The following is a 27,174-nucleotide window of genomic DNA, read 5'->3' as shown; positions in this document are numbered from 1 at the left end:
ACACACACAGAAATATAAAAGCAGGCATCCTATTGTTGATGGAATTGAGAAGCTGTTTAATAGAAGTCAGTGGCTAGGGTAATACTACAGCGTGCTTTTAAAACTTGAGGATTTAAAAATAATAGATTGAATACTCTGGCAGGAAAAAAAACCCAGCAAAAAGTTAACATGAGACAAAAATAAAAATGCAATAATGAAACATTAGGTATTGTTTATGCTAGGTACTGTAGTTTAAGACACTATAATGAAGATTAAAAACATACATTTAAAAACCAGCTGATCAATTTTTTTATGCACTAATGTTTGTTTTGCTTTGGTGTTCCATTTGCTTTTGTTCTAGGTCATCAAACAAGCATTATGTGGTCATGTTCGTTTCAAATGCTTAGCATTATAATGAGATCGCATATCTTTTCTCAGATTAAATTTGGCTCCACAAACCCCACATGTGTACAGATGAACATCCATGTGCTGCTCAAGTTGTTCATTATCTGGAAAAATCTGGAAACAGACTTGACAAATCGTCTCTCCAGCTGACAGATGGGATATCATATGCCGGACATGATCATGTTTTCGGAAGTTCCCTTGGTCACAAATGGAGCAGATATACCTGGCCATGCCTTTGTGCATGTCGTTGTGAAGGCGCAGCTGACGCTCTCGTAAAAACTGCTTCCCGCATGTCTGACAAACGAATTGTTTTTCCTTGGTGTGCACCGTATAATGTTCTCGCAAATGACAACGCTGATAAAACCCTTTCCCACAAAGACTACAGAAATGTTTGCGTCGGTGATCCCTTTCGTTCTCTTCTGTAATTGCATTCTTAAACAGATCTTGTTCCAGACAACTGGACATATGTTCAACGACCAAATTCTCTGTTTCAAAACGCAATCCACAGTTAGGACATCGGAAAGGACATGCTGAATCCCTGTACAGTTGTTTTTTGGGGAGTGTGTTCATCTGAAAATGGCTGTCTCCAAATTCATCCAACATTTCTACGTACATCATTTCTTGGTTTTCAGATTGTTCTTCAGGACTCTCTTCCAAGTCAGTTTTCTCCTCCACGTTCTTCAAACCAGTGGTGGTTAAGTCTTGTGGCTCTCCACAAGTCTGTGCATGATCCTGTAACTGACGTCCTTTTACTAATATTTGGCCACATTTTCCACAGGCACATATATTTTCTATGTGTTTGGATAAGTAATGAGAAGACAAATCTTCTTCCGTGATTGTCAGACCGCACAGTTCACAAGATGCATTTTCTGTCACCTCCTTGACTTTATTTGCACTGACTTTATTTGCAAGGACTCGGCTACTTTTAATATATTTCCTAGCCTGCTCACCAATAAGCATGTGGGGTTTTAAAAGAGCCTTTCTAACACTTCTATTTTCACTGACATTTTCCTCAATGTAGTATCTATAAACAGGCTCATCATCATCTAGCTCTTCATTATCAGTGGAATCGTTGTCATTTGTTACTTTAACAATGTTAAACTCCTTCAGGTCATCTGTAGGGTTATCATCTGGTTCCATTTTGACGATAATCCTTTTCCTTTCTGTGGCTCTACTTCGCTCTTCATTTAAAGGCTCTGATGAGGTATCCCTGCTTTTTCCACTTGTTATATTTGATGTTGTGGATGAAGAACTCTCAGCAGATTGGTTTGCACTTGCTTGATATTTCTCCAATTGGGAAACTGATATTTTAGACGTAGAGTCCCTTTCATTGCTGTCCTTCTCAGAACCCAAATACCTGGGGTTCTGATAAGAATGCCTATTAGTGCATGACATGATATGCTCATCTAACAGCCTCTCACAGCTGAAACTGAAGCCACAGCCGTCACAGGTAAAACTTCTTCCAAAGCGCCGTGAATTGGGCACTCTGTCTTTGACACCTGAGAGTTTTGACACAGTGGTCCTTTTGCAACTCTCCAATGGTTGCTCGGAGAAATTGTTTAACTGCAAAGCTTCATCGTCAAGCTCTCTGCTTTGGGAAGTACTCACAGTAGAACTTGGTGGCTCTACACCCCACTTGTTTGCTTCGCTCTTGTTTTTAGTCAGTGTATCTTCATACATCCGAACACCAAATATCATTTTGCTATTTTGAGTGCTGGAAGCAGAAGAAGAGCACTGTAAACCCGAGGAATTTGTATCTTGTATATCTTCCAGACATTCTGGCACATTGTAGAGCTGTAGTGAGTTCATGGCTACTTTAAATTGCTCAAAGTTAGCTGGGGCTGTCATGATTTTCCCTAAATACATAAACTGTAAAATGAGATCAAAGCACTCAGCTGTAATCTTCATGTTGCTGAGGTTCAACTGCGCTGTGCTTTGCTGCTGGCTCATGAAAAACATCCTAAAATAAGAACTGCAAGCCGCCAAGACAGCCTTATGCGCCTGGAAGTAGATATCATCAATTGCAATACAGCAATCACAGAGAAATCCCCATTCTCTTTGGTTATTCAGCTGTTGAAGGACATAATTGCTATGGCTAGTCCTTGCCATCTTGTGCTTAAATCACCACCTGTGCCAACAGAAAGGAAGAAAAGGACAAGTATTAGTTATGTTTAGACAACAGACATAATCAGATTCCATCACACATCATATGACCCTAACTATTTACATTGCCACAAACAAAATTTACATTGCCTCCATTTTGAATTTCAGTCTAGAAGACCTTTAGGAATATGGTTTGGAAAAAGTCTTTGATTTCTCATTCAAAGGAAGATCATTAAGAATTAAATAAGATTGCAATCCTACTATGTTTATGTAGAACCTAGCTACACATTATGTTTCACATTATGATGTTACTGTCAAGAATTCCAAGTAATACACCCATACCAAACAAAACTCTGAGACATGCAGTTTCCTCCAAGAACATGTTTATTGGATATATCATATTGGCACAAGCTGGTGAAAACCAACTCTAAAGGTTTCCGTGGTTCTCCCCTTTCCCAAACAGTCACACGGTTTAGTCAAAGTGCTGTCCAGTTGCTTGGAAACTTCACTCCTCTCTTCAGCCACTTGTGGGAATGTCCTTGATTCACTAGGAAATTATTTTGTTTTGTCTACAAAACCCCAGCTATCTCTATTCCCAGTCCCTATCTTTCATCACCACCACTGTGGCAGCACTGAAGACTCCAAGATGGCCTCAGTAAGGATAGTTTCAGAATTGACAGTTACCTACTTTGGTAATGAAACATCTGCCAGAAAACAACCAAGCTCAGAGAGCATCAAGGACCCCTCATTTCAACCCTGAACTTCAACTATTCTCCTTTATTGGGACTTCACATTATACTGACACCATTTAAAAAATAACCATGCATAGATACACATTTTGCTTCTTGAGAATTTCCTTAAGAAAGCTGGAAGAGATTTCAGAAAATTAGAAATATGCTCTCAGGGTCTCAAATATTTTAAATTATATTCCTTCCTCTGTTTTTTTTCTTTAGCAACTATACTTTCATAGGCATGGGGGAGGGATGCCAAGGAAGATTGGGCAATAAGCAGAGAGATAAGAGAGTCTTATCTAGAAGAAACTGATACTCCAACTTTACCTACAATTTTCTAATGTTTTCTGCCTGTACAGCAAGCCTTCAGATCTATACTAACAAAGTTTAGATTCAAATGTAAGTTAAATATATAGACAGCTCTCATTACAAAATATATGCAGAATAAATTATGCTGTATTAATTACAAAGCAAGAAGACCAAGGGTTCCTGATCATGGAAAGAGCACAAATATATATAACACATTTTGGCCACAGCTACCAGCTGCTCTTGAAGCAAGAGCTGAGAGTCCAAGATGATTCCAGATTGAGCACCAATATTAAATGGAAAAGTATAACTTCATCCAAACTAAAAATGGAAAATTCCCACATCTGTAGGGCCTTAAAATCCATACTCTGATTCAGTAAGATTAAGATGGAGTCAGTTTCCATCTACAAGACGTGCACAACATATCTCAAGGTCAATGGGTAGCATATGAATGATATTGAATCTCAAACCAAAAGATGAACTCATCTAGCAGTTTCATGCAAATTTTACATAGTTGGAGAATGTCAATCCTTGTAGCACACACACTGGAAAGACTGAGGAATAATCTATCCCAATTCTATTACCCCATCAGCATCAACTACAACTGGACATTAAGGAAATGTCCATTGAGAGGTCTGCCTGAGATACATAATGTGATGCCTTCATAATCTCCAAAATAGTCAGGCTTGTGGCCAAAAGAAGGCATGAGTAAATACTGATAACACACCAGTTTCTAACAGTGATAGAGAACTGACTTGTTACAAAATGGGAACTTGATAAATAGCATGGTATAAATTCGAAGTATTTAACAGTCCATGTTAGTTATAATGCACTGAGGTACAGTAAGACATTCTCACAACTCATATAGCTTAATAAAAGAAAAAGCAATATGTCTTCCTGAATAGCTATTGTTATTATCATTATATTTAAAGTTACAGGGCAGGCTTCCCCAGCCTGTTTATTCTCCAAGTGTGTGAACTTCAACTACCAAAATTCTTAGTAATGGAGTATATTGGTAAATGAATTCTTGGAAGAGTTTCACATATTTAGAGGATATCCCATTGAGAAAAGGTTCACTTACAAGTACCATCTGATTCCAGAATTAGGGCAGAATGTTGAAGTAAAACACCACTGATTTCATAATCTTCAAGGTGAATATGAAAAACCTATGATCAGATTTGCCAACAATTTTAAAGAAATCACTGGCAATGAGATAGGAGAAAACTGAGATAAATAAAAAAATCTAAACTGTTGCATGGTGCCTATCTTTTTTCTCCAATGGGTCTAATAGCCGAGTAGAAAAGAGAGAAATATGCATTTTGATGTTGAAAATGTTATAGTGGGAGTAAAGTTTCAAACATCTTAACTTCAATGCCACTGTCTAACTCCAATTCCACTTGCCTTCTGTGTCTGTCTTTATTCTGCAATAAACCATGGTGGCTACAATTACAGATACATCATCGTGTCCTTATTGGTCATTAGCTATCTACTACAACAGTTCAGCTTGAACTGCCTTTTATCCCACAGCACACTACATTTACACAACACAATTTTAATAAAAGGAAATTCATTATCTCTTTAAAATTGCACAGGGGACAAGAGATACTTTGTCCTGCAAAAAGAGACCAGGTAGGATTCAATGAATCACTTAATAAAATACTCTGAACAAGCAACCTACCCTGTTCCTGCAGCTCCGTCTCATCTGATCTGCTCTCTAAACTTTGCTATCATCTTTGTAGGTCTTCTGCACTTCTTCCAGTCTGTCAACATCCTTTTAAGTATGGTCGAGGAAGAGCTGTGATATTTTATCCGAGGCTTCTGTTAATGCATACATACAAAATTTTAAATTAATGGCAAGATAACTGTCTGAAATAGTGGACTTCCAAGAGATTCCCATCTTTCCTATTTCACCTCCTGCATCAATTGCTTAAGCAGCTGCAAGAGTTTCAGTTCATATACTTCTGGTGACATCATAGACTATAGTTTGCCATATAGTTTGATGGTTTTTTTAGAACAGTTGCATATTGTATGGAAAAAATATTTTTCAGTGATTAGATATATAATCTCTGACCACTGTGTGTCAATGGCTGAGGAAGAGCAACAACGGAAACTCAGAAGCTTGTTATCTTCTGAAATGTGCATGATTGTGAATTCTGGATATTTCATAAGGTCCCTATGCTTTGCAGACAATTCTGTAGTTCTCTAAATGAGTGGTCCTGCAGAAGTTAAATTGCAATTCCCAGGATCCCTCATCATTGGCTATACCACCGTATTGGAATTTCAAAGCCCCTAGAGCAGGAGTAGGGAAGTTGGCTCTTCTATGACATGTGGACTTCAACTCCCAGAATTCCTGAGCTAACTTGACTGGCTCAGGAATTCTGGGAGTTAAAGTCCACAAGTCATAGAAGAGCCAATGTTCCCAACCCCTGCCTTAGAGGGTCACACATTCATTTCAGTTCTAATTAGATTGATGGAGGTTAAAAAGTCACCTGGACCACAAGATGGGCAGCAAATACATTTAATAGATAGATAGTGCAATGAGTGCAAGAATGTAAGAAAAACATTTTCTATTAAAAATATATACAACAGATTAATACAGTACTTATATCTAAGAAAACAGCACTGGCAAATCCACTAAAAGATTTAAGATTATACAATGTCTGTAAACAATGTGCTAGAAAACTAAATACTGTACAGATATCTATTTTAGAAATCAGAAATAAAAATAAATAAAAATAAATATATTAATACTAATGAAATTCAAACAGATTGCCACAGCTTTCTAATAAACCAAAGGAGGTCATTTAAACAAGGTCAAAATCATTGAATATTACTGATAAAAAAATCAATGAGTGCTTCACAGTAGCTGCCAATCATTTGATAATGGTGGATCACAATGTTTGTATGTGAGTCCAACTAATTTTAATCACTAACCCATAGGTAAGTTAACTGTGCATTGGTGTATAGGTAAACCAAAGATATCTCCCTTTGCAGATAACTTTTCACTAAACTTGCATCAACTTTTTTCAGTTAGAATGGTGAGAAACTGAATCTAGAATCTTAAACCCATGTAAGTTGCTACTGAATTAAGGTCCCTTCCTAGTCATGTTTTATGGTTATCACATAAACAAGTATTTTCTGAAATCAATGTTTAGATTTCCATAAAAATTCAAATACTGTGCAAACTAAGGGATATACATTTTAAACAACACATTTATCAGCTTTTAAAGATCAGGAAACAAAACTACAGAACTGAAGCACTATTTTATTCTTGCAGGGCATAATTTCACCTTTTTGGAAGCCTGAGTTTTTCTTTCTCCCCATTCTAATACCAAGGCCATCAAACCAGGGAAATCCTTGAGGGATTCCCTCCCACCATGTATCCTCCCTTTCATAATTGAGCTGTTGCATGCTTCCTTCAAGGTTATTATCATCATATTCCTCTACATACAAACTGTTTCAACTCCTACCCTCAAAACATCACTACAGAACACTGCACACCAAGACAACTAGACACAAGAACAGTTTTCCCCCGAACACCATCCCTCTACTAAACAAATAATTCCCTCAACACTGTCAGACTTTTTACTAAGTCTGCACTTCTATTTCTACTAGTTTTTTCTCGTCATTCCTATCATCCTTTCCCTCCCACTTAGGACTGTATGTCTGTAACTTGTTGCTTGTATCCTAAGATTTTTATTAATATTGATTGTTTCTTCACTGCTTATTTGACCCCCTAAGGCAATCATTAAGTGTTGTACCACATGCTTCTTGACAAATCTATGGTATATTTTATTTTATGTACACTGAGAGCATGTGCACCAAGACAAATTCCTTGTATGTCCAATCACACTTGGCCAATAAAGAATTCTATTCTATTCTATTCTATTTGAGCTCTGTACAGGAGTGATGCCTATAGGCAGGGCAATTATGACAAATGTTACTGTTGTTTTTTCTTCATCTTCTTCATCTTTTGAAGACTTGAAATGAATGTTTCTAAGTTATTTCCAGAAAAAAAAAACCTTCATCCAGGATCGAAGATCCAACAACTGGGGATGGGGGGATATTCTCCATGAAATGATGCCAAGATTTCGTTTAAATTGAAAGACAATTTAAAAAATGAAAGCAGCTTCAAAAGAGAAAAAGTACTCAATACAAAGAAATAGATTCATGGATGCCAAGTATATCAGTGGTTATTGAAACGGATGTCCACATGCCGCCTCTCTGTTGGTTGAGGCAGGCAGGATTCCCTTGAGTATCATTTGTTGGGGGTCAAGGGAAAGGGAGGGTTTTGCCTTCTCTTTCTGCTCAAGATCCCCATGGACAATTGGTGGACCACTGTGTGACACAGGATGCTGGACTCAATGGGCTCAGCATGGCTCTTCTTACCGTATGTTATGTTATGTTCTTAGTACAGTACTTAATGCAAAAGTTTAAACTAAGGAAAAAAGTTTTTATCTTAGAGAAAGCACTCAGAAGTAATAGTACTTAATGCAAAAGTTTAATCTTAGAGAAAAAAGTTGTATCTTAGTTGTATCAATAGGAAGTAGTAGTATTACTTGATGCAAAAGTTTAACCCGTTACTATCTATGATACCCATAAAGTTATATGTTTGAGACACTGAGAGGCTGGCAGGCAGCCAGGCAGCGTTCTTTCGATTTTTGCTTATTTATCTATTACTCTATAAAACAGCAACAAAGCGCATATTGGTTTTTTTTTAATACAAATGGCAGCGTTTGAGTCAAGCAAGCGGCGACAGCCAGGCACCCACGTGCTGCAAAGACTCCGCTCCTCTTCCCGACGCCAAGGACAACTTTTGGGCGCTGGAAAGGAAACGTTCCTCCCCGGCTTTGCGCTTCTCCGCTCTTCCCCGGTAAAGGAAGCCGATGGCGGTGGTACGAGGCGCCCGCCAGCCACATGGTGCAATAATCAGGGGAGGAGAAGCCACTCTTGAATCGCAGCTAGGAGTGGCTTCCGCTGGAAAGACCCACCACTAGGCCGGGCGAGCGGGGGGGCTGGCGCCGCCTCCCCCTCCGGTGCTCGGCGCGCCAACAGAAGGCCGAGAACAAGGGGGAAAAAATTCATCCGGCGCTTCGCTTTCCCCAAGGCGGGCGAAAGCAGAGACACATCCTCGGCCATTCTCCGTCACTCCCCCCTTCCCGCCGGGGACCCCCTTCCCGCCACTCCTCCGCGTGGCCTCCGCTCGGCCCGGAGCCGCCGTCGCAGCGCCCAGCTCTCGACTCCCCCCGTTGCCGCGCAACGGAGACCACCTCTTAGGGCCTACCCTGTTCCCCGCGCTTAGCGAGCCCCGCGTCCCCCCCGTCTTACCTGCGCGGCCCAAGCGCTGAGGGGAGGAGGTCTCGGGAGAGCTGCGGCAGAGGAGAAAGGCCTCCTGGGTTGTTCTGCCGGCGCGGCCGCCGCCTCCTCCTCTGCTGCAGCAACAAAGGACTTCCGCCCCCGGCCGCGCCTGCTGCTGCTGCCGCTGCTCTCTCACTGCAGAAGAAACTCAGGGCTTTGCCGCGACCGCACTGAGCCGGACCCCTCCCCCCGGCTGGCGGCCAGCAAGCGGCGCCTGGCCCTGCTCGCTGCGGCTGGCGCGGTCGTGGCCAATGTGCAGGCCCGACGCGGCCCGCCGTCTCTTTCTCCCTGCCCTTTCCTAGGGAGCGCGCGGGGCGAGACTCGGCCGGCTTCGGCAGGAGGCAGCTCGGGGCCATCCCGTGGTCTCCAGGCTCGCATTTCGTGCCGCCGGGACGGGAGGATAGCGTGGCTTTTGGCGCCCGGGATGAGGCTTCTTCGCCTGGAAACCCCAACAGCCAAGCTGAGGGGAAGGAAGAAGCTTGCGTCTTTCCCAGGAAAGGCTATATTATTCATCCTTAGTTAAGAGCAAAGTGACGTTTCCCACGGCACTTAAGTCATCCCACCGTTGATTACAAAACCTATTTTTGAATTATACGAAAATATTGTGTCTGCATATTGAACGATTGGTGAAACTATGGTTCTCTTCATAAATCACGATGGGTTGGGATCGAGCAGAATGGTAGAGTATTAATCTTGTTTAAGTGAAGTTTAACAGATTAAGCAAAACTTTACACTTTTAGTGTATGTGAACTAGGCATATTGATCTTGAATGTATTTCCTTCAGTCTGAAATGCTCAGGAGCCTCTTGTTTTCTCCTTTTCTATAAAAATGTATATTCTCTCAAAGATGTTGCATTTACTGGGAGCGATTTCCTTGATCCCCTGTAATTAATAATAATAGTAATAATAGTAATACAGTGATCCCTCGATTAGCATGGTCTCGATTAGTGCGAAACGCTACAACACGGTTTTTCAAAAAATATTAATTAAAAAATACAGTACTCCACGTTTTTTTTGCTATACCACGGTTTTTCCCACCCGATGACGTCATACGTCATCACCAAGAGTGACTTCTCTGTCTCTTTCTCTTTCTTTCCTGTCATTCTCTGCTTCAATCATTTTCTTATTTCTCTTTTTTTCTCCACTTTTTTCTATCATTTCTCTCTCTCTTTCTCTCCCTGTTGCCGGCGTGGTATATGAGAGAGAGAGAGGCAGAGGTCGGGCGCATTACCGGGAGGTGGAGGCGGCGTGGGGACGCTGGGTGCCGGGGACACCGAGGAGGGGGTGGACGTGGCCTCTCAGCTGCAGAGCCGAACAAGGGCGGAGGCAACGGCGGAGTCCGGCGCTGGGGCCATGCGGGGCCGCTCATCCAGGGGGGCGTGGACTGGCAAGTCGCCCTCCTTTCTCTCTCTTTCTCTCTCTTATACCACACCGGTAACAGGGAGAGAAAGAGAGAGAGCGGAGGGCACCTTGCCGGTCCACGCCCCCCTAGATGAGCGGCTCCGCATGGCCCCAGCGCCGCCCAGGCAAAGGGGAAACCCCAAGATCGCTTGCCGCTTGCCGTATTGCAGCGAAGGAGGCGAAGCAAGGCTCCAAGCTGCAATACGGCAAGCGGCAAGCGATCTTGGGGTTTCCCCTTTGCCTGGGCGGCGGGAAGACCAAGGGAAGGTTCCTTCAGCCGCCCAACACCTGATCCGCTCCGCAGCGCGGCAGCAGCGAGGAGCCGAAGATGGGGTATCCCCTTTGCCTGGGCAACGGGGAAACCCCATCTTCGGCTCCTCGCTGCTTCCGCGCTGCGGAGCAGATCAGCTGTTGGGCGGCCGAAGGAACCTTCCCTTGGTCTTCCCCGCCGCCCACACGCAAACTCCACCATCTGCGCATGTGCGGCCATGAAAAAAAATGGCGCGCATGCACAGATAGTGTTTTTTTACTTCCGCACCACTATAACGTGGAAATCGATTAGCGCGGGAGGTCTTGGAACGTAACCACCGCGCTAATCGAGGGATCACTGTAGTAGTAGTTGGAAGGGACCTTGGAGGTCTTCTAATCCAGCCCCCTTCTTAGGCAGGAACCCTACACTACTTCAGACAGATGGTTATCCAACATCTGCTTAAAAACTTCCAGTGTTGGGGCATTCACAACTTCTGGAGGCAAGCTGCTCCACTGATTAACTGTTCTAAATGTCCTGACATTCAGGAGAAATTTCCTGATTCTCCTTAGTTCTAAGTGACTTCTCTCCTTGTTTAGTTTCCACCCATTGCTTCTTGTTCTTCCCTTAGGTGCTGTAGAAATAGTAATTGTAATGGGCACCTAAAAGGAAGAATAACACAATTATGGCATATAATGTTCTATTTTCCTTATACAGTATATCAAGCTAGGATACGTAGTAATTTCATTTGATTTTATTCTCACAACCACTATGTGAACAAAGCTGGCCTGAGTAACCGATCTCCCTAAATAATTCTATATGCAAATTTACCTTTTACAAAAAAATATTTGCCATAGCCGTAGACAGAACTCTGTAAGTGGGTCTCATGTATACGTATAGTGTGTGATACTTTGCTACTAATGTTGCCCAATGCAGGTTTGAGACACACCAGGAGAGTTTGGTGAATGTACGATTAAGGCATCAAACTAGAATCCAATAGATTGAGAATTCTAGTCCTGCTTTGGGCATGAAGTCATCTGGATGATCTTGGGCCATGACTTTCTCCCAGCCCGAGGAAGGAAGCAATGGCAAACCACTTCTGAAAAACTTTGCCAAGAAAATTTCAGGGAATTGGTTTAGGCTGTTTCAAAAAACTTGGATAAGATTGAACAGATTGTATATGTACCTATTGTGTTTTCCCAAAAATAAGATCCTGTCTTACCGTATATGCATGCATTGCAAATGTTGAAAGAAAGGGAATCTACAAAATCATTTCCACCAAAGGCTTAGTTCCCTCTCTCACCTTTCCTCTAGTCTAGGGATTACCAAGTTTGGAGACTCCCTTTAACACTTGTGGACTTCAACTCCCAAAATTCCTTAGCCATCCAAGTTTTAAATTTGCCACGTTTGGAGACCCTTGCTCTAAGCCACCAAAACTGTCTTTTTCTGAGATTGGGGAAATTTTTGAAGCAGATACCAAATAATTTGGAGGAGGGCTACAGAAAGGAAGACGATACAAAATACTCAAGGTCACGTGAAAGGGATTTTTGGGATTTGGGGGGCATTAGGTTGGGTGTCATTTTTACTTTATGAAATCTGCTTTATTGCTTTACACTAAGTTATCTAGTATTCAATATTTAGGGTTGAACCAAGGTGTACATAAATTATTTCGCATATTGTCCCAGTTCCCATCCGTTTCTTAGTCCAAAATGTATTAACTTATCACAATTCTTTGGGTTCGTATAATATAAATATATGAGGTATTTTTGTACAGTATATTGGACTAAAATACAGTTACCCTAGTTTGTGGTTCACCTTTCCAATTCTTTAAACAGGAGGAAAATTAATGATAAACACATAGTCCCCTCCACTGCTTCGAACAATGCTGCCTGAATGCAATGTGCCACATTTGGTTATTATCAAATAATATCAAAATATGTCTTCTTCCTCTATAATTCTCTCCAAGTTCTCGAAGAGAGGCGGGATACAAATCTAATAAATAATAATAATAATAATAATAATAATAATTATTATTATTATTATTATTATTATCATTAGACATAAATTAGCCATTTCCCCCTTTGCAATCCATTTCTGCAGTCAGACTCAAGTGATAAAATCATTTTTTTCAGGAAGACATGAAACCCTTTTTATAAGATACAGTGATACCTTGTCTTACAAACTTAATTGGTTCCGGGATGAGATTCTTAAGGTGAAAAGTTTGTAAGATGAAACAATGTTTCCCATAGGAATCAATGGAAAAGTGATTAATGTGTGCAAGCCCAAAATTCACCCCTTTTGCCAGCCGAAACACCCATTTTTGCACTACTGGGATTCTCCTTGGGCTCCCCTCCATGGGTAACCCCACCTCTGGACTTCTGTGTTTTTGCGATGCTGCAGGGGAATCCCAGCAGGGAAATCCCAGCATCGCAAAAACGAGCCATTTTCTGGCAACCGAAGTCCGGAGGTGGGGTTTTCCAGCGAAGGGACCATCAGTGAAATCGCAGCATTGCAAAAACACTGAGGTCCTCGAAACCCCACCTCCGGACTTCCGTTGCCAGCGAAGCGCCAGTTTTTTCGATGCTGGGATCCCCCTGCAGCATCACAAAAACACTGAGGTCCGGAGGTGGGGTTTCCCTTGGAGGAGAGCATCAGTGGTATCCCAGCAGCGCAAAACGGGTGCTTCGCTGACAACAGAAGTCCGGAGGCGGGGCATCCCAGCAATGGCGGTGGGTTCGTAAGGTGAAAATTGTTTGTAAGAAGAGGCAAAAAATATTAAACCCCGGGTTTGTATCTCGAAAAGTTTGTATGACGAGGCGTTTGTAAAACGAGGTATCACTGTATTCTCATTTTCAAAACACTTGAGATTATTTTGTCCTCTTAATTTTCTTCAAATGGAATACTGTAATGTAAAACTTGCTATCCCATTAGCAGCTTAAAAGTATTGTAGGCTTCACCAGTTTGAAGTGAGCCAAGCAATAAGAACATAAGAACTTTGCTGGATCAAGCCATAAGCTCATATTTTCAGCATTCTGTATTACAGTGGTTAAATGAATGCAATTGAGACACTCATAAGCTTTGTCTTGATTCTCACCGCATTGAGTTTCTATTATTTAAAATGTTAACAAACTTCCAGCAGACGTGTTTGGTAAACCCACAGTAACTGAATTTAAACATGCCTGGGATAACCATACTGTATATCCATCCTAAGATAAAATACAGGAAATAGTATAAGGGCAGACTAGATGGACCATGAGGTCTTTTTCTGCTGTCAATCTTCTATGCTTCTATGTTTCTTCTGAGCGAGGAAGAAAAACTTAGGTGTCTCCATTCGCCCTATATTGGATGATTTTAAATGTATATTCATGCATGTAGGATCTCATTTCTGCCTCTATGATGTACCTGTCTTCTTACTCTTAACCACTTTGCTTGGGCCAAACCAAGAAACTCATCAAACTCAAGTGTGATGGTGAAGATCTTCACCTTTTTGAAAACACAACATTGCCTGAGTTGTCTATTTGTTTAAAAAAATCTAGTGAGTTATTTACATTATGTAAACCATAGTAGCTTCTTTTCAAAAAGGCTACATCCATGATTTTACTATTAATATTTACCATTACAGTACAGTATTTCCTAGAGCAGATACTATACTAACAAGAATATTTATTATCCTGATTCATTTTTGAATATTGGAATAAAATTAGCTATTTTTCAGTCCTCCAGAACAAATCTCAAAATAAAAAAAAATACATATTTTTCTAAAACAAAAATAGGCAATACTATCTGAACTGGGAGATTGATTTATTTTTGGTTGATAACTTATGATTTTTAATCTTTTGTTACCTCCAATTTCATCCATCACTTTGATCTGATTCTCCACCAAAAAACTCAAACAGATTTGTCCTAAATCTTTAATAATGAGAATAGAAGTGTAGAATTCAAATCAGTTCCCTCTGCTGTATCCTTATCCTCCTGTGCCACTCTGTTAAAACTCCAGCCTTAAGATTAGATGTTTTTAATCAGTTACCTATTCTAAATGACTTGAAAGGTTTTTGTTGTTTGTTAGGAGCTCTTCAAAGTCAAAGACATTTCCTCTCAAATATTTTAATTGCAGACACCAATATCTCTTGGATCATGTGCCAAAGTATAATCCGAGTCAAAATTAATTCCTTTGTTTCAGCCCATAGTTCAATATTGTAATGCTTAAGCTACTTGTGTGTGTTTTGTTTGTCTGTTGTACCTATTTCTTCACTGGTTAAACATATAATTGGAAAATAAGATTCTCTAAATAAGAGTGTACAACATGATGCATTAGGGCTGAACTCCTTTCATGCAACATCTGAAACTCCATCCAAACACAATGATAAAGAAACATTATTTGTGTCATAAGGGTTGGAACATTTGAAAATTGTAATTATTAAAATGGGCTGAAAAGACTTCCCTCTGAAACCAAGGAAGAATTCCTCCCAAGCTTCTTGGTTTGGCCCAAATGTGTGTCACAGTGCATTCTCTGCTATATTCAGTCTCCCCTACCCCCAAGTTAAGTGAGTTTTCTGACCATTGAATAGTTGTTTTTCCTTGTCCAACAATGCCAACAGCTTCAGATTGAGCTGTGCATTTTTAGTGGTTAAGGCACCAGGCTAGAAACTAGAAGGCTGAGTTCCATCTTAGAGATGAAAGCCAGCTGGGTGACTTTGGGCCAGTCACTCAGTTAGTCCATCTCACTTTATAGAATTGTGGGGAAAATAGAGAAAATCGTGTTGGATATGTTCACCACCTTATTTGTGAAAATAATAATAAAGGCATTGAAATAAATAAATAAAAATAAAACACAACATATGATAGCCAGTGTTTCTGTGTTGGCTCTTCCTATGGTTACAGATGTTCTCCAGAAATTTAAGGCTGCATGGCATTTCCAATTGTCATGCGTTAGATTAACCGGTTTTAATGTTACAGTGAGACAAGGTAGCTCTTCTGATGGGAACTGTGTTACTTCACTTCCTTTGAAATGCCATAAGCCAAAAGCTTAGGAAGTAGGGTAGGGGAGCTCTCTTGCTCAGTGTGGACATTGGGGCCTTGGCTTTGTCCTGTGAGCTTTCAAACTGCACTCAATGTGTAGTCCTTAATGAAACTACATCTGTATGAAGGAATTCTTTACCATTTCCCCTTAGAAGGTAACGCTTGGGCAAGGGTCATTTGCCAATTCCGTCACTGAAAATTGGAATATAACAATTGGAAGGGACCTTGAAGGTCTTCCAGTCCAACCTCTGCTCAAGCAAAGAACCCTATGGTGAACTTATGGCACATGCTCAACAGGTGGCACGCAGAGCCATATCGAAGGGCACGTGAGACTTTATTGTGTTTCAGCTCCAATATGCATGTGTGTGCTGGCTAGCTGATTTTCGGCCTTGGGAAAGGCTGTTTCACTCTCCGGATGCTGCAGGGAAACTTCCCTGAAGCTGTTGAGGCAAAAAAAAAAAAAAGCTCAACGGACAACCTGGAAGTTCAGAAAAACACACTTCAGGTTTGCTGTTGAGCTGTTTTTTGCACTCCGGAGGGTTCAGGGAAGCTTCCTGAAGCCCCAGAGTGTAAAAAAACAGCACAGTGGGCAAACCAGAAGTGCATTTTCCAAACTTCTGGTTTGCTTGTTTGGGCATTTCCCCCCCACCTACCTAGGCATCAGAAAGGCCTGTGCACATGCGCGGGGAGCAGTATGGTGGGTGCACGTGTGAGGGGAAGGGATGTGGATGCTAGCACACACACACACACCTTTTAGTACCCAAACCAAAAAAGGTTCACCATCCTTGCCCTACACCATTTCAGACAAATAGTTGTCCAATCTCTTCTTAAAAGCCTCCAGCGTTGGAGCACCCAAACCTTCTGGAGGCAAGTCATTTCCCTGATTTAATTGCTGTGTCAGGAAATTTAAATGTGATCTAAGTATTGCCCATAAGATCATATGCTACAATGTCCTGCCTATCAATGACTACTTGAGTTTCAGCCACAACAACACGAGCACACAACAGATACAAGATTAATATTAACCGCTCTAAATTGGACTGTAACAAATATGACTTTAGTAATCGAGTTGTAAGTGTGGAACTCATTACCGGACTCCTTAGTATCTTCCCCTAACCCCCAACATTTTACCCTTAAACTATCCATGTTTGACCTCTCCAGATTCCTAAGAGGTCAGTAAGGGGCGTGCATAAGTGCACTAACGTGCCTCCTGTCTCGCCCTATTGTCTCTCCTGTATCTTGTATATCGTATCTACTATTCTTCTATCCTTCTCATACTTTTCTTCTATTCTCTTGATATATTTTATTCCTATATTTTCACTTTTACTCTTTCTCTAATATATCTTACTCGAGTATATCCTCTATATCCTTTTGTATTATCGTACATTGGACAAAATAAAAAAAATAAATGAAAATGTTAGCAATAGCACTTTTTTTAACAGAGCCAGTATATTCAACTCCTACCCTCAAAACATCGCTATAGAGCACTGCACACCAAGACAACTAGACACAAGAACGGGTTTTCCCCAAACACTTTCACTGTACTAAACAAATAATTCTCTCAACACTGTCAGATGTTTTACTAAATCTGCACTTCTATTTCTACTAGCGTTTTTCCTTCATCATTCCTATCCTTTTCCTCCTATTTAGGACTGTATGACTGTAACTTGTTGCTTATATCCTAAGATTTTTATTAATATTGATTGTTTCTTCATTGCTTATTTGACCCCTATGACAATCCTTAAGTATTGTACCACATGATTCTTGACAAATGTATATTTTTTATGTACACAAAGCATGTGCACCAAGACAAATTCCTTGTGTGTCCAATCACACTTGGTCAATAAAATTCTATTCTATTCTATTGCCCCCACAATCCAGGTCCTGAGTTACTACCCAGGAGAAGGACCCTTAATCAGCGTAGTGTAATTGAGCCCTTGTTCCTTTTTTCTTTTCAGTCAGCGGTTTACGACTTCCACCTTCTAAATTTCGAAGCTGAGGCTCTTTTCCTTCTGCTTAGGAAAGCCGGGGGGGGGGGGGGAAGTGGGAAGCCGAGGGTCGCGCGCACGCGCAGCAGCGGGAGCGCGCATTTCGTGTGCTCGACACCCTCTCCCTGGTGTACCACCGTCGCCTCCCGCTTTCCTGCGTCAAGGGCGGATGTCGGGGTAAGGAATCCCACCAGGCCGCAGTAGCGGCCGGTTACACCGCCGGCGCTGGATCTCCCCGGGTGCGTTTTGAAGGGTCCGTAAGGAGAGGCGGATGCGCCCGTCTCTTTTGTACAAACGCTCCGCCCCCTCCACCTGCCTTAGCCTTCCACCGGGGAGGCCCGAAGGGGTCTTTTCGGAGCCGGGAGCCGCTTGCGGGCCGCTCACACCCTCGTCTCAAGGAGAAAGAGGAAGCGGACCCTTCACGAGAGGCTGCAAAGCTTGGCCGCCTGTCCGCGCAGACACGTTACTGCCTTTGGCAGCGGCGGCGATGTTTGCAGACCTTGTGGGCGGCCTGGAAAAACCGAGCGGCGTCTTGTTTGGAGGGAGGCGTCGCTTTTCTCCGACTCCCACCCTCGGGGCTTTTTCCCCCCGAGCGAGTGAAGGAGTTCAACCCCCACCATCCCCGCCGCCTTGGCGGCTTTTTAAGAGGCGGCGGCGGCGGCTCCTTGTGGAGGCGTTCGAGTCGAGCCATTTTAAGGGCCACGCAGCTGCCAAACTGCTGGTTACGAGTCGTCCAGTTCTCTTTCTCTCTGCCCCCCCCCCCACCGGTGAAGCTTGTTTTGATTTTATCAGCTGAGGCTTCGCCAAATAAATAAATAAAATACAATAAACTTGGTGTCTTCCAGATTTGGGGGGGGGGAGGCGTTGTCTACGACGCCCCACATCTTCCCTTGCCGGGGAAGGCGGAGGGCGCCATGTTCCACTAGGACCGGAGGGGATAGAAACACTTAGGACCCTTGGAAAAGGCGAAACTCCTCTCTAACCGGCAGTTTTTATGACGAAAATTGGAAAATTGCGTGACTTTTCAGCTTACGTTAATATCTCTGCATTTAAAATTAGAAATTTTTAACAATTGTTTACGTTATTAATTGGATTGTTTTTCTACTGTTTTATTATGTGCTGTGAGCCGCTCCGAGTCCTCGGAGAGGGGCCGGATACAAATCCAATTAAAATAAATAAAAATAAAAAATTTCATTTTTAAAAAAACTTCCTGAGAGAGAGAGAGAGAGAATGAGTCTGTCAAGCGCAAATGAACTTCATTTGGAAAGATCCCTAAAGATTCTTTCAGTAGGAATTAGTGTTTTACCCCGATTATTATGCAATAGTCAGAATACTTTTTAAAAAAGTATTATATATGGGACACATTTTTTATTTTTTAAAAAGAAATTATCTCCGAGAATTGGATAAAAAATTGCAGTACTTTTTATTTTATTTATTTGTCAAACATGTATAGGATAGTAGTAGTTTATATAAACATAAGTAAAAAGTAAAGATAAAAGAGGACAGAAGGACAGGGACTGTAATCACAGTGATGTACTTCTTGTACTGCACTATACGGTTGCTTCTCTTTTAGTTTATAATTTATATTTAGTTTTGTGAAGTTTTATCACTAATTTACTTTTTAAAAAATGTATTAAAGTTTAAAAATGCAAGGACTAAAAACCTAATATAAGTTGAATTACATTTATCTTGCCAAAGATACTGACGATTCAGAGGATGCAAAAATATTGTGTAAACTCATTTGCACTACTTCAGAAAATTGTTGTGACTTAATCTTGACTTTGGCTGGTCATAAGTAAATGTGTCATGTCAACATAGCTTCTGAAGGGTGAAATTTAAATGCTGACCTCATTTTTCAGGTTGAATCTCCCAAATGTTTAGGTGGTAACAAGGGGAGTAGATTTTATTTTCCTCAGTGCCCTCCAGGATGTTTCTTACACTCCAGGCTAAATTGTTTGAGTGCTATCCTGTTTATTCTTATTCAAAAGTATCATCATATTTGTTGAGGTTTAGTCCATGAAATATACTAGGAATTTAATACATTTAATATATACCTTTACCACAATGCAGTACAAAACCTCATAATAATTGCAAGGCAATCCAACTAAGTTATGTTAGAACCCAGTAAACAAATATTAAACAACTGACACAACCATCTATTTAAAACAATGCCCTGCAATAGCACTGAGTTTGTGAATTCTGGGCTCTGGTTTTTAAATTTCCTGCCTATTCTTTCAATATGTTAAATTAGACTAATGATATGATAAAAGTCTTGTTCCCTAGCCTAGACAATTAGAAAGACAGGCTAAATCTTAATAGTGGCCATGAATCTGCAGGTCTTCCAAATATAGAGATGTTCGATCTGTAGCTCTGAAAATAATTTGCAGTCGCTCTAGCTTTAATAGTACCTGAAGGCCATAATCATTAGAGGAAGTACAAGTAGAGTCAGTGTGCCAATTGTTCCTTCCATTGATCAGTACTTATTACATGTCACTGTCAGAAAATTTCTTTTTATTTCTAGATTGAATCTCTCCTTGATTAGTTTCCCTCCATTGTTCCTTGTCTGGCTTTCAGATGCCTTGGAAAATAGCTTGACTATGACTTGACTTTGCCCTGGATGATTGAGACTCTTCATAGACATTTCCTCATTCAGAAGGAAGTACAAAATCAATATCACCCAGTTTACTTCATTGCTTCAGAGAATATAACCCTAACCCTGTCTTTGGCCTCTGAAAGATTGCCTTTCAGACAATCCAAAATAGATCCACCGAAACTCTAACTTGATAAAGACTCCTGAGATATTGTAATTGTATGTGAGATTGTGACAATGACCCCAGGGAAACAATTAGATTAGAGGCAGCTTAGCCTTCAGCAGGAATGTGGATGTGGCAAGCATATTAGAAGGAATACTTTCTAGTTTCTTCAGTACAAATGATGGTGGTGGGGATGGATGGGGGAGAAATTTCAGGCTTGCAAGATTCTATTAATGTAAGTGTATAGTAAAGTAGAATTACTTTATCTGGGCATGCTTCTTCTCTGCACTCACACATGGCTGACATCAGTCTTGTCACTAATTACAGTGGCTCTCCCACCTTCTCCCAAGGTCATTTGCACACCCCATTACAGAGACAAATTAGTACAAGAAGATATTGTGTCCCTCAAAAGACATAGTTGAAATCAATTCTGTTGCTTAGAAGACAACTGTCTTTTTAGGCTGTCAGATTCTGTTTTCTTGCAAGGCGTACCTGATGTAATTTATCATTCATTCATTCATTCATTCATTCGATTTTTTTATTCTGCCCTTCTCCTCAGACTCAGGGCGGCTTACAACATGCTAGCAATAGCACTTTTTAACACAGCCAGCATATTGCCCCCACAATCCGAGTCCTCATTTTACTCACCTCGGAAGGATGGAAGGCCGAGTCAACCTTGAGCGGGTGATGAGATTTGAACCGCTGATCTGCAAATCTACAGTCAGGTTTAGCGGCTGGCAGTCTTCGGAAAGGGGCGGCATACAAATCTAATAAATTATTATTATTATTATTATTACTGCACTCTACCTGCTGCGCCATCTCGGTTCTTATGTGTTTTATAATAGATTGCAGGCCTTCCCGCAGTTGCCTGCACTGAAGTTAGCAATGTTCCTTGAGATAATTTCTTTTGTCTCCTAGAAGCACAATGGATACAGCAAGCCACAGCCTGATCCTCCTGCAACAACTCAACATGCAGCGAGAATTTGGCTTCCTCTGCGACTGCACGGTTGCAATTGGAGATGTCTACTTCAAAGCTCATCGAGCTGTCCTGGCTGCTTTTTCCAACTATTTTAAGATGATATTCATTCATCAGACAAGGTAAGTCAGTGTCCTTTTTTGAAGAACATTTAAGACTCATGTTGACACTTTTATGGGAGGTTTGGAAATTACAGTTCTCACATGATCTTTAGCATTTTATTTGCTGGCCTCTACATATATCATGGAAATTTCTGGTGGGCATGACTTCAAATAATGTATCTGTTTATCCTCTAAATGGTCTGCAAAATAAAGACAGTAAATCAGGAGCTCAGATTAAAAGGATCATTTTAGCAATGGATAAGATGATCTTCATTTTAATTATATTGCTTTAAAGGAGCATTTTTTGAACTTGGCAACTTTAGGATGTGTGACTTAAAATTTTGGGAAATAAAGTCCACATATTTTAAAATTGCCAAGTTTTAAAAATATTGGTTTAAAGGATACATTTATATATCAGAAAACAGATTTACCATGAGAAGATTCTGTTTAATAGCAGGAGAGTTATTGGAGGTCCTTCTGCTGGATGATTCTTCTATCTAATCATAGGGCTGTGTGATTCTGTGGCCATTTATGTTTTGGTTGCAGTGAGAACAGAAGCATATATGTTTGCTTATTGCCTATAAACTGAACTTCATGGGAAATCTTTCACAACCTTAGTGTTCCTACTGGAGAGACGTGAACTTTCCCCTCCTTCTTCTTTAGCTGAAAATAGGGATGTTATCTTTGATTTTATCTGGGAGGAAACTGAGCAAAAAGGACAAGGAGGCTGTGGGAGAAGTTGGGCAAGAAGTTGTAAGTTTTAAGAAATGTAAGCTTCCTCCTAGTTATCAGTGTACTAGGTGTGAATCTTCCTCCCTCTCTTTTCTTTCTTATTTTCTTCACAATCACAAATATCCTTTATGGGTGCTAAACTTTATGAGTTGGGGTGTCTGGCTTTTGAGACAAGATGAAAAAGTTCCTGAGCTTTCCTTTCTCATCTCTGTTATGTTCAAAGGACAGCATTGCTATCACTCCTAAGAGCAGCAAGTCACCACCCTTGAGTGGGGAAAACACTTCTATTAGCTTTATTCCTGAGAGCTGTTAAGAGCAATGTGGGAATGAGGAGCAGTTTTCAAAGGAACACACTTCCCTTATGGTTGCCACCAGAAAGAGGTCAGAATGGTGGCCACAGTCTCCAGATGACACTGTTGTTGTTTTTTTATATTTTTATTAAGTAAACATTAAAACATTGGACACAGTACAATCTTCTTGGCTTTGTCATTTCCATAAATATTTTAACATAATAACCGATACATTTCCCATTCATTATACATTACAACTTTGATATTATAAACACAACCCATTTCTTATTTGAATATTTTATATACATATTGTCTAATTTCAGTTTTATAGATCCTTAATATTTTCTGTTCTGGCTCCTTTTCATCATTTTCAACTATTGATATGTTTTATTCCAATTTTTGTAATATTCTGTCTCACTTTTGTTTTTAAGTTCCTGTATCAGTCTGTCCATTTCTGTGCAAGCCATTATTTTCTTTATTGTCTCTTTTTCAGAGGGGATATCTCTGTTTTTCCAATTTTACACATACACCAATCTTGCTGCTGTTATAACATGCAGCATTAATATCCTTTATGACATTTCTATTTTGTAATTCCTAGTAGAAATAATTCTGGCTTCAAATCTATTTTTTGGTCTAACATCTCCATCCAAATTTTTATTTGAAGCCAAAATTCCTTGGCTTTCGAACACAACCAACACATATGGTAAAAGGATCCTAGCGCTAAATTACATTTCCAACATTATGGTGATACATTCTTAGTCATTTTTGCTAATCTTGTCGGCAGGAGGTGCCACCTATAAAACATTTTTTATAGATTTTCTTTGTATGCAGTGGCTAATGTTAATTTCCTGTTTGTTTCCCATAGTTCTTGCCATTTGTCCAGTTCAATATTGGAACCAAATTTTTTGACCCATACTATCATGGTTTCCTTCACTTGCTCTTCCATCATTTTATATTCTAATAGGTTTCTAATCTGTTTCTAATAAAATTTTGTCTAGTGCCATTAATTATTTTTAAGGCCCCATTTTTTTCTATCTTCCATGTAGTGCAATTGTATTTGTAAATATGCCCACCACTCCAATTCTATTACTTATTCTTGTAGTTTTATTCTATTTTTTAAACTCCCCTCTTTCATTTAATATATCTTTGTATGTAACTGTTTTCCTCAGTATGATAAAATTTGGATGTACCAATACCTCTAATGTAGAGAGCCAGGCCGGGATTTCCATGTAATTCTTTTGTTTAACTTTTAACCAAACCTCAAGGAGAGCTTGTCTGACATGATGCCTGTGAAAGTTCTGGTGAGCCTTGTGTCTACTAACTCATAAAATGCATGTCATCCTATTTGCCTTAATAACCTCCTATTCTTTAAGCTTATCCACTCTCACCCAAGTTAGTACGACAGCTTGATAGTATTCTTCCAATTAGGCAAGCCAAATCCTCTTCTTTCCTTAGATTCTTGTAGTAATTTTAATTTGATTCCCTTGCCAAATAAATTTAGATACAATTTTATTCAAATTTCCAAAATAATCCTTCTCTAGTCTTATGGGTATATTTTGAAAAAGGAAAAGTACTTTTGGTAAAAGATTCATTTTTATTGATGCAATTCTCCCCATGAGAGAGTTGCATATCTAAGTCTACCTTGATTTGATCATTTAATTTGTTGTAATTGTCTTCTTTAATTGTTATACATCTTGTCGTAAGCTGTACTCCTAAATATTTCACTTTTTTCAAAATCTGGATATTTATTCTTTCAGTCAAATCATCTTTCTGTATTTTAGACTTTTTTTTAAAGTTTTTTCCTTATTTATCCTCAATCCAGTTACTTCCCCATAATCTTCGAGTACTTTCATAAGCCTCAAACAAGATTGTAATGGGTCTTCTATGATAAATACAAGATCGTTTGCAAAGACTTACAATTTATAGTCTTTTGATTTCCAATCCTTTAATTTGTTTGTCCTTTTGAATTATTCTCGTTAACATCTCTAAAGTTAATATGAACAATAATGGTGATAACAGGCACTCTTGCCTTGTTCCTTTCTGAATTTTGAAACTTTGTTTTACTTCTCCATTAACTATGACTCTAGCCTTTTGTTTGGAGTATACTGTATTACCTTGAACACATTGATAAAGTTTTTGCCAAATTCCATATATCCTAGCTGTCTTAATATGAAATTCCAATTAATGTTATCAAAGACCTTTTATGCATCTAGAAACATCAATACTGTTTGTCCAGATGACACTATTCTTGTAATCTCAAGCCAGGAGGAAAGCATAATAACCATTTGTATGTACGTTAGCCTAGAGCAGGGTTAGGCAAAGTTGGCTCCTCTATGACTTCTGGACTTCAACTCCCAGAATTCCTGAGCCAATCATGCTGTCAGAAATTCTGGGAGTTGAAGTCCACATGTCATAGAAGAGCCAACTTTGCCTACCCTGGCCTAGAGTATCTGCCAGTTTTTCTTCTTAGATATGTAATGACATTTTAATATATTTTCACGACCGATACTTTTCCTAATATTTTTTACATTTTATGCACCTATATATGACTGTTACTTTGGAATTCTATTTTACGCGTTTACAGAAGGGCCTCCGAATCCCTGAAATTGTATATCTTAATTAACATATTGGTTCTTAAGGCTCCTTTGAGACATACTGAATATACAGTACTTGTCTTTGTCCTTATATAAACAGAGTTTTAACCATGATGTTCTTACTTAACTCTCACTTTTGTTTCAAGCAGTGAATGCATAAAGATTCAGCCCACTGACATCCAACCTGACATATTCAGCTACTTGCTTCATATAATGTACACTGGCAAAGGGCCTAAACAGATGGTCAATCATGCGCGACTAGAAGAAGGCATCCGTTTCCTGCATGCTGACTATCTTTCCCGCATGGCAATCGAAATGAACCAGATGCTTTCTCCAGAGGTTGTGCAGTCTTCAAACCTTTATGGGATTCAGATCTCAACCACACATAAGGCTATGAAGGAGAATCTCCAAGCTAAGGAAAATGTAACCAATATTGGTAGTAGAGCCACTAATCAGGGAGATCACCCTCAGCTCCAGCTATCACTGGCAATTGGGCTGGATGACGGGTCTTTGGACCAGCAGGTTTCCCATCCTTCTACCAAAGCAGCTGGGAAGCCACCAGAGGAGGCTGCAAAAACCCCTGTGACTATAAAGCAAGAGAAGACTGACGCAGAGCCAATTGTGTCTCAGAGTCACACATCGTCCTCCCCAAATCTCAGGGGTCCATCCTTCTCCAAAGAAAACCTCAAAGTTCATTTATGCCAGTATTGCGGGGAGCATTTTGAATCCAGGAACAATTTATGTGAACACCTGTTCACTCACGTGTCAGGATCCTTGCCCTTCAGGGTGCCGACCTCCATCCTGGAAAGCAGTAACCTTAGCCAGCTGCAGCCTCTCAGTGAAAACGGTGAAGCTACTGAAAGCCACCGACTCGGTTCCTTCCTTCAGAAAGAAAACGAGCACTACTCAGAATATCCCAGCCACCCCAACCTGGAGGCCCTGCCAATTGGCCAGCTGTCACTGGTGTCCAAGGACGCAGAACCTGTGGAATTAAACTGTAACTTTTCTTTTTCACGGAAAAGAAAGATCAGCTGCACTGTTTGTGGTCACAAATTCCTCCGGAAAAACCAGCTCCTTGAACACATGTATACGCACAAAGGTAAACACTTTAAATTTGCCCGATACCAGCGGGTTGGCAACACGGCAGCTGTCAAGTTTCAGCCATATGGTGACAACTGGATCCCAAGTATGGTGAAAAGTGGCACTCTCTCACAAGCTCAGGTAGAGTCACAAAACGCCTTGGATACCGACCTCTCTCAAGAGAGCATTGATACCATACTTGTGGAATAGTTTTTTTTTCCTTTTCCATTCTCTCTGACCTGCAAGTTTGTAGCCTGTGCATTCATGCATTCAGCCCTATTGTATGAATACTACTTCATACCCTATTGTATGAAAGAGTTTTTTATTCTTCTAAAATACAATATGGCGGACACCCTGTGTATGTTCCTCGTTGGTGGGTCAGCTGTTTTCCAAAATATCCCAGTAATGTATGCCATGAGGAATGCATTTGGAAAAAGCATAAGATGTAGCCAGGCCTTTGTACATATTTTTGTACTTAAAATATGTAAAATATTTTGTACATAAAATATTGCTGAGAAATACAATCAGAGCCACTGAAAGAATGGACATTTCACATGCAGAAACTTTAGGTTCAGACTGATTGCTGGAATTTAAAAGACCACGGAATGCTATTCTCTGTCAACATAAAACCGCTTAGGGTTGTGGTACATTTTTTGCTCAGTCCACTGTTGCGGAAGATGGGATAGTCCCAGATAACTTTAGTAGTATCCATATAATGCCGGCATGTCACCTGTAAAACTTTCCACGATACACCAGGTTGGGAGGGGCAACAAAGGGAAATTGCAGTATTCATAAAAGAAAAAGTTTATTGTAAATCATATTTAATTTAAATATGTTTTAAATTAATATTCTGGTTAATGTTCTTCAGTTTAAAGAAGGGATATAATGTGTTGCTGATTAGTTCACTAGTTATGATGAAATTAGATTTAAGTACTGTAAAACAAAATTTCTGTTCATTTGCACTATTTCCTGTCCTGGGCTAGAAATTGTTACTCATTGAAATATAATTTTAATAAAATGACTTTTTTTATGAGCATGTGTGAGGTTGATTCAAGGCACAGCATTTAAGATACCTTTTGGACATCTCTTTTTTTTATTAACACAGCAAAGCA

At 40.2% G+C, this 27,174-nt stretch overlaps 2 protein-coding genes across 6 annotated transcripts; one reads left to right on the top strand and one right to left on the bottom strand.

The window, feature by feature from the left end:
- Positions 1-32: 32 nt before the first annotated feature.
- ZBTB1 (zinc finger and BTB domain containing 1) lies at positions 33-9,409 on the bottom strand. The gene is made up of 3 exons (XM_070750852.1): positions 8,853-9,409; positions 5,203-5,342; positions 33-2,512 (listed from the first exon to the last, which is right to left on the bottom strand). The coding sequence occupies exon 3, from the start codon at positions 2,491-2,493 to the stop codon at positions 364-366; it is 2,130 nt and encodes a 709-aa protein (XP_070606953.1). The 5' UTR covers positions 2,494-2,512; positions 5,203-5,342; positions 8,853-9,409; the 3' UTR covers positions 33-363.
- On the top strand, positions 9,285-27,095 carry ZBTB25 (zinc finger and BTB domain containing 25). Of its 5 annotated transcripts, none has more exons than XM_070750890.1 (3): positions 9,285-9,561; positions 21,208-21,387; positions 25,129-27,095. In XM_070750890.1, exons 2-3 carry the CDS (start codon positions 21,215-21,217, stop codon positions 26,270-26,272), a joined length of 1,317 nt encoding a protein of 438 aa, XP_070606991.1. In that variant the 5' UTR covers positions 9,285-9,561; positions 21,208-21,214; the 3' UTR covers positions 26,273-27,095. The 5 variants fall into 5 exon arrangements, with proteins under 5 accessions (XP_070606991.1, XP_070606963.1, XP_070607000.1 ...); XM_070750862.1 differs by lacking the exon at positions 9,285-9,561 and adding an exon at positions 17,535-17,713; XM_070750899.1 differs by lacking the exon at positions 9,285-9,561 and adding an exon at positions 17,577-17,775 and having other exon boundaries at positions 25,132-27,095.
- The last annotated feature ends 79 nt before the right edge of the window (positions 27,096-27,174 follow it).

The sequence above is a fragment of the Erythrolamprus reginae genome, chromosome 1, assembly GCF_031021105.1.
Source record: "Erythrolamprus reginae isolate rEryReg1 chromosome 1, rEryReg1.hap1, whole genome shotgun sequence".
Lineage (NCBI taxonomy): Eukaryota > Metazoa > Chordata > Lepidosauria > Squamata > Dipsadidae > Erythrolamprus > Erythrolamprus reginae.
The sequence above is the reverse complement of the archived record's forward strand: the minus strand, read 5'-3'. Positions and strand labels throughout refer to the sequence as shown.

Excerpts from the sequence above, each read along its gene's own strand:
- ZBTB1 (XM_070750852.1), bottom strand. The coding sequence starts at position 2,493 with ATGGCAAGGACTAGCCATAGCAATTATGTCCTTCAACAGCTGAATAAC.
- ZBTB25 (XM_070750862.1), top strand. Across the intron at positions 21,388-25,128 it reads ATATTCATTCATCAGACAAG|CAGTGAATGCATAAAGATTC; the intron begins GTAAGTCAGTGT and ends TTTTGTTTCAAG.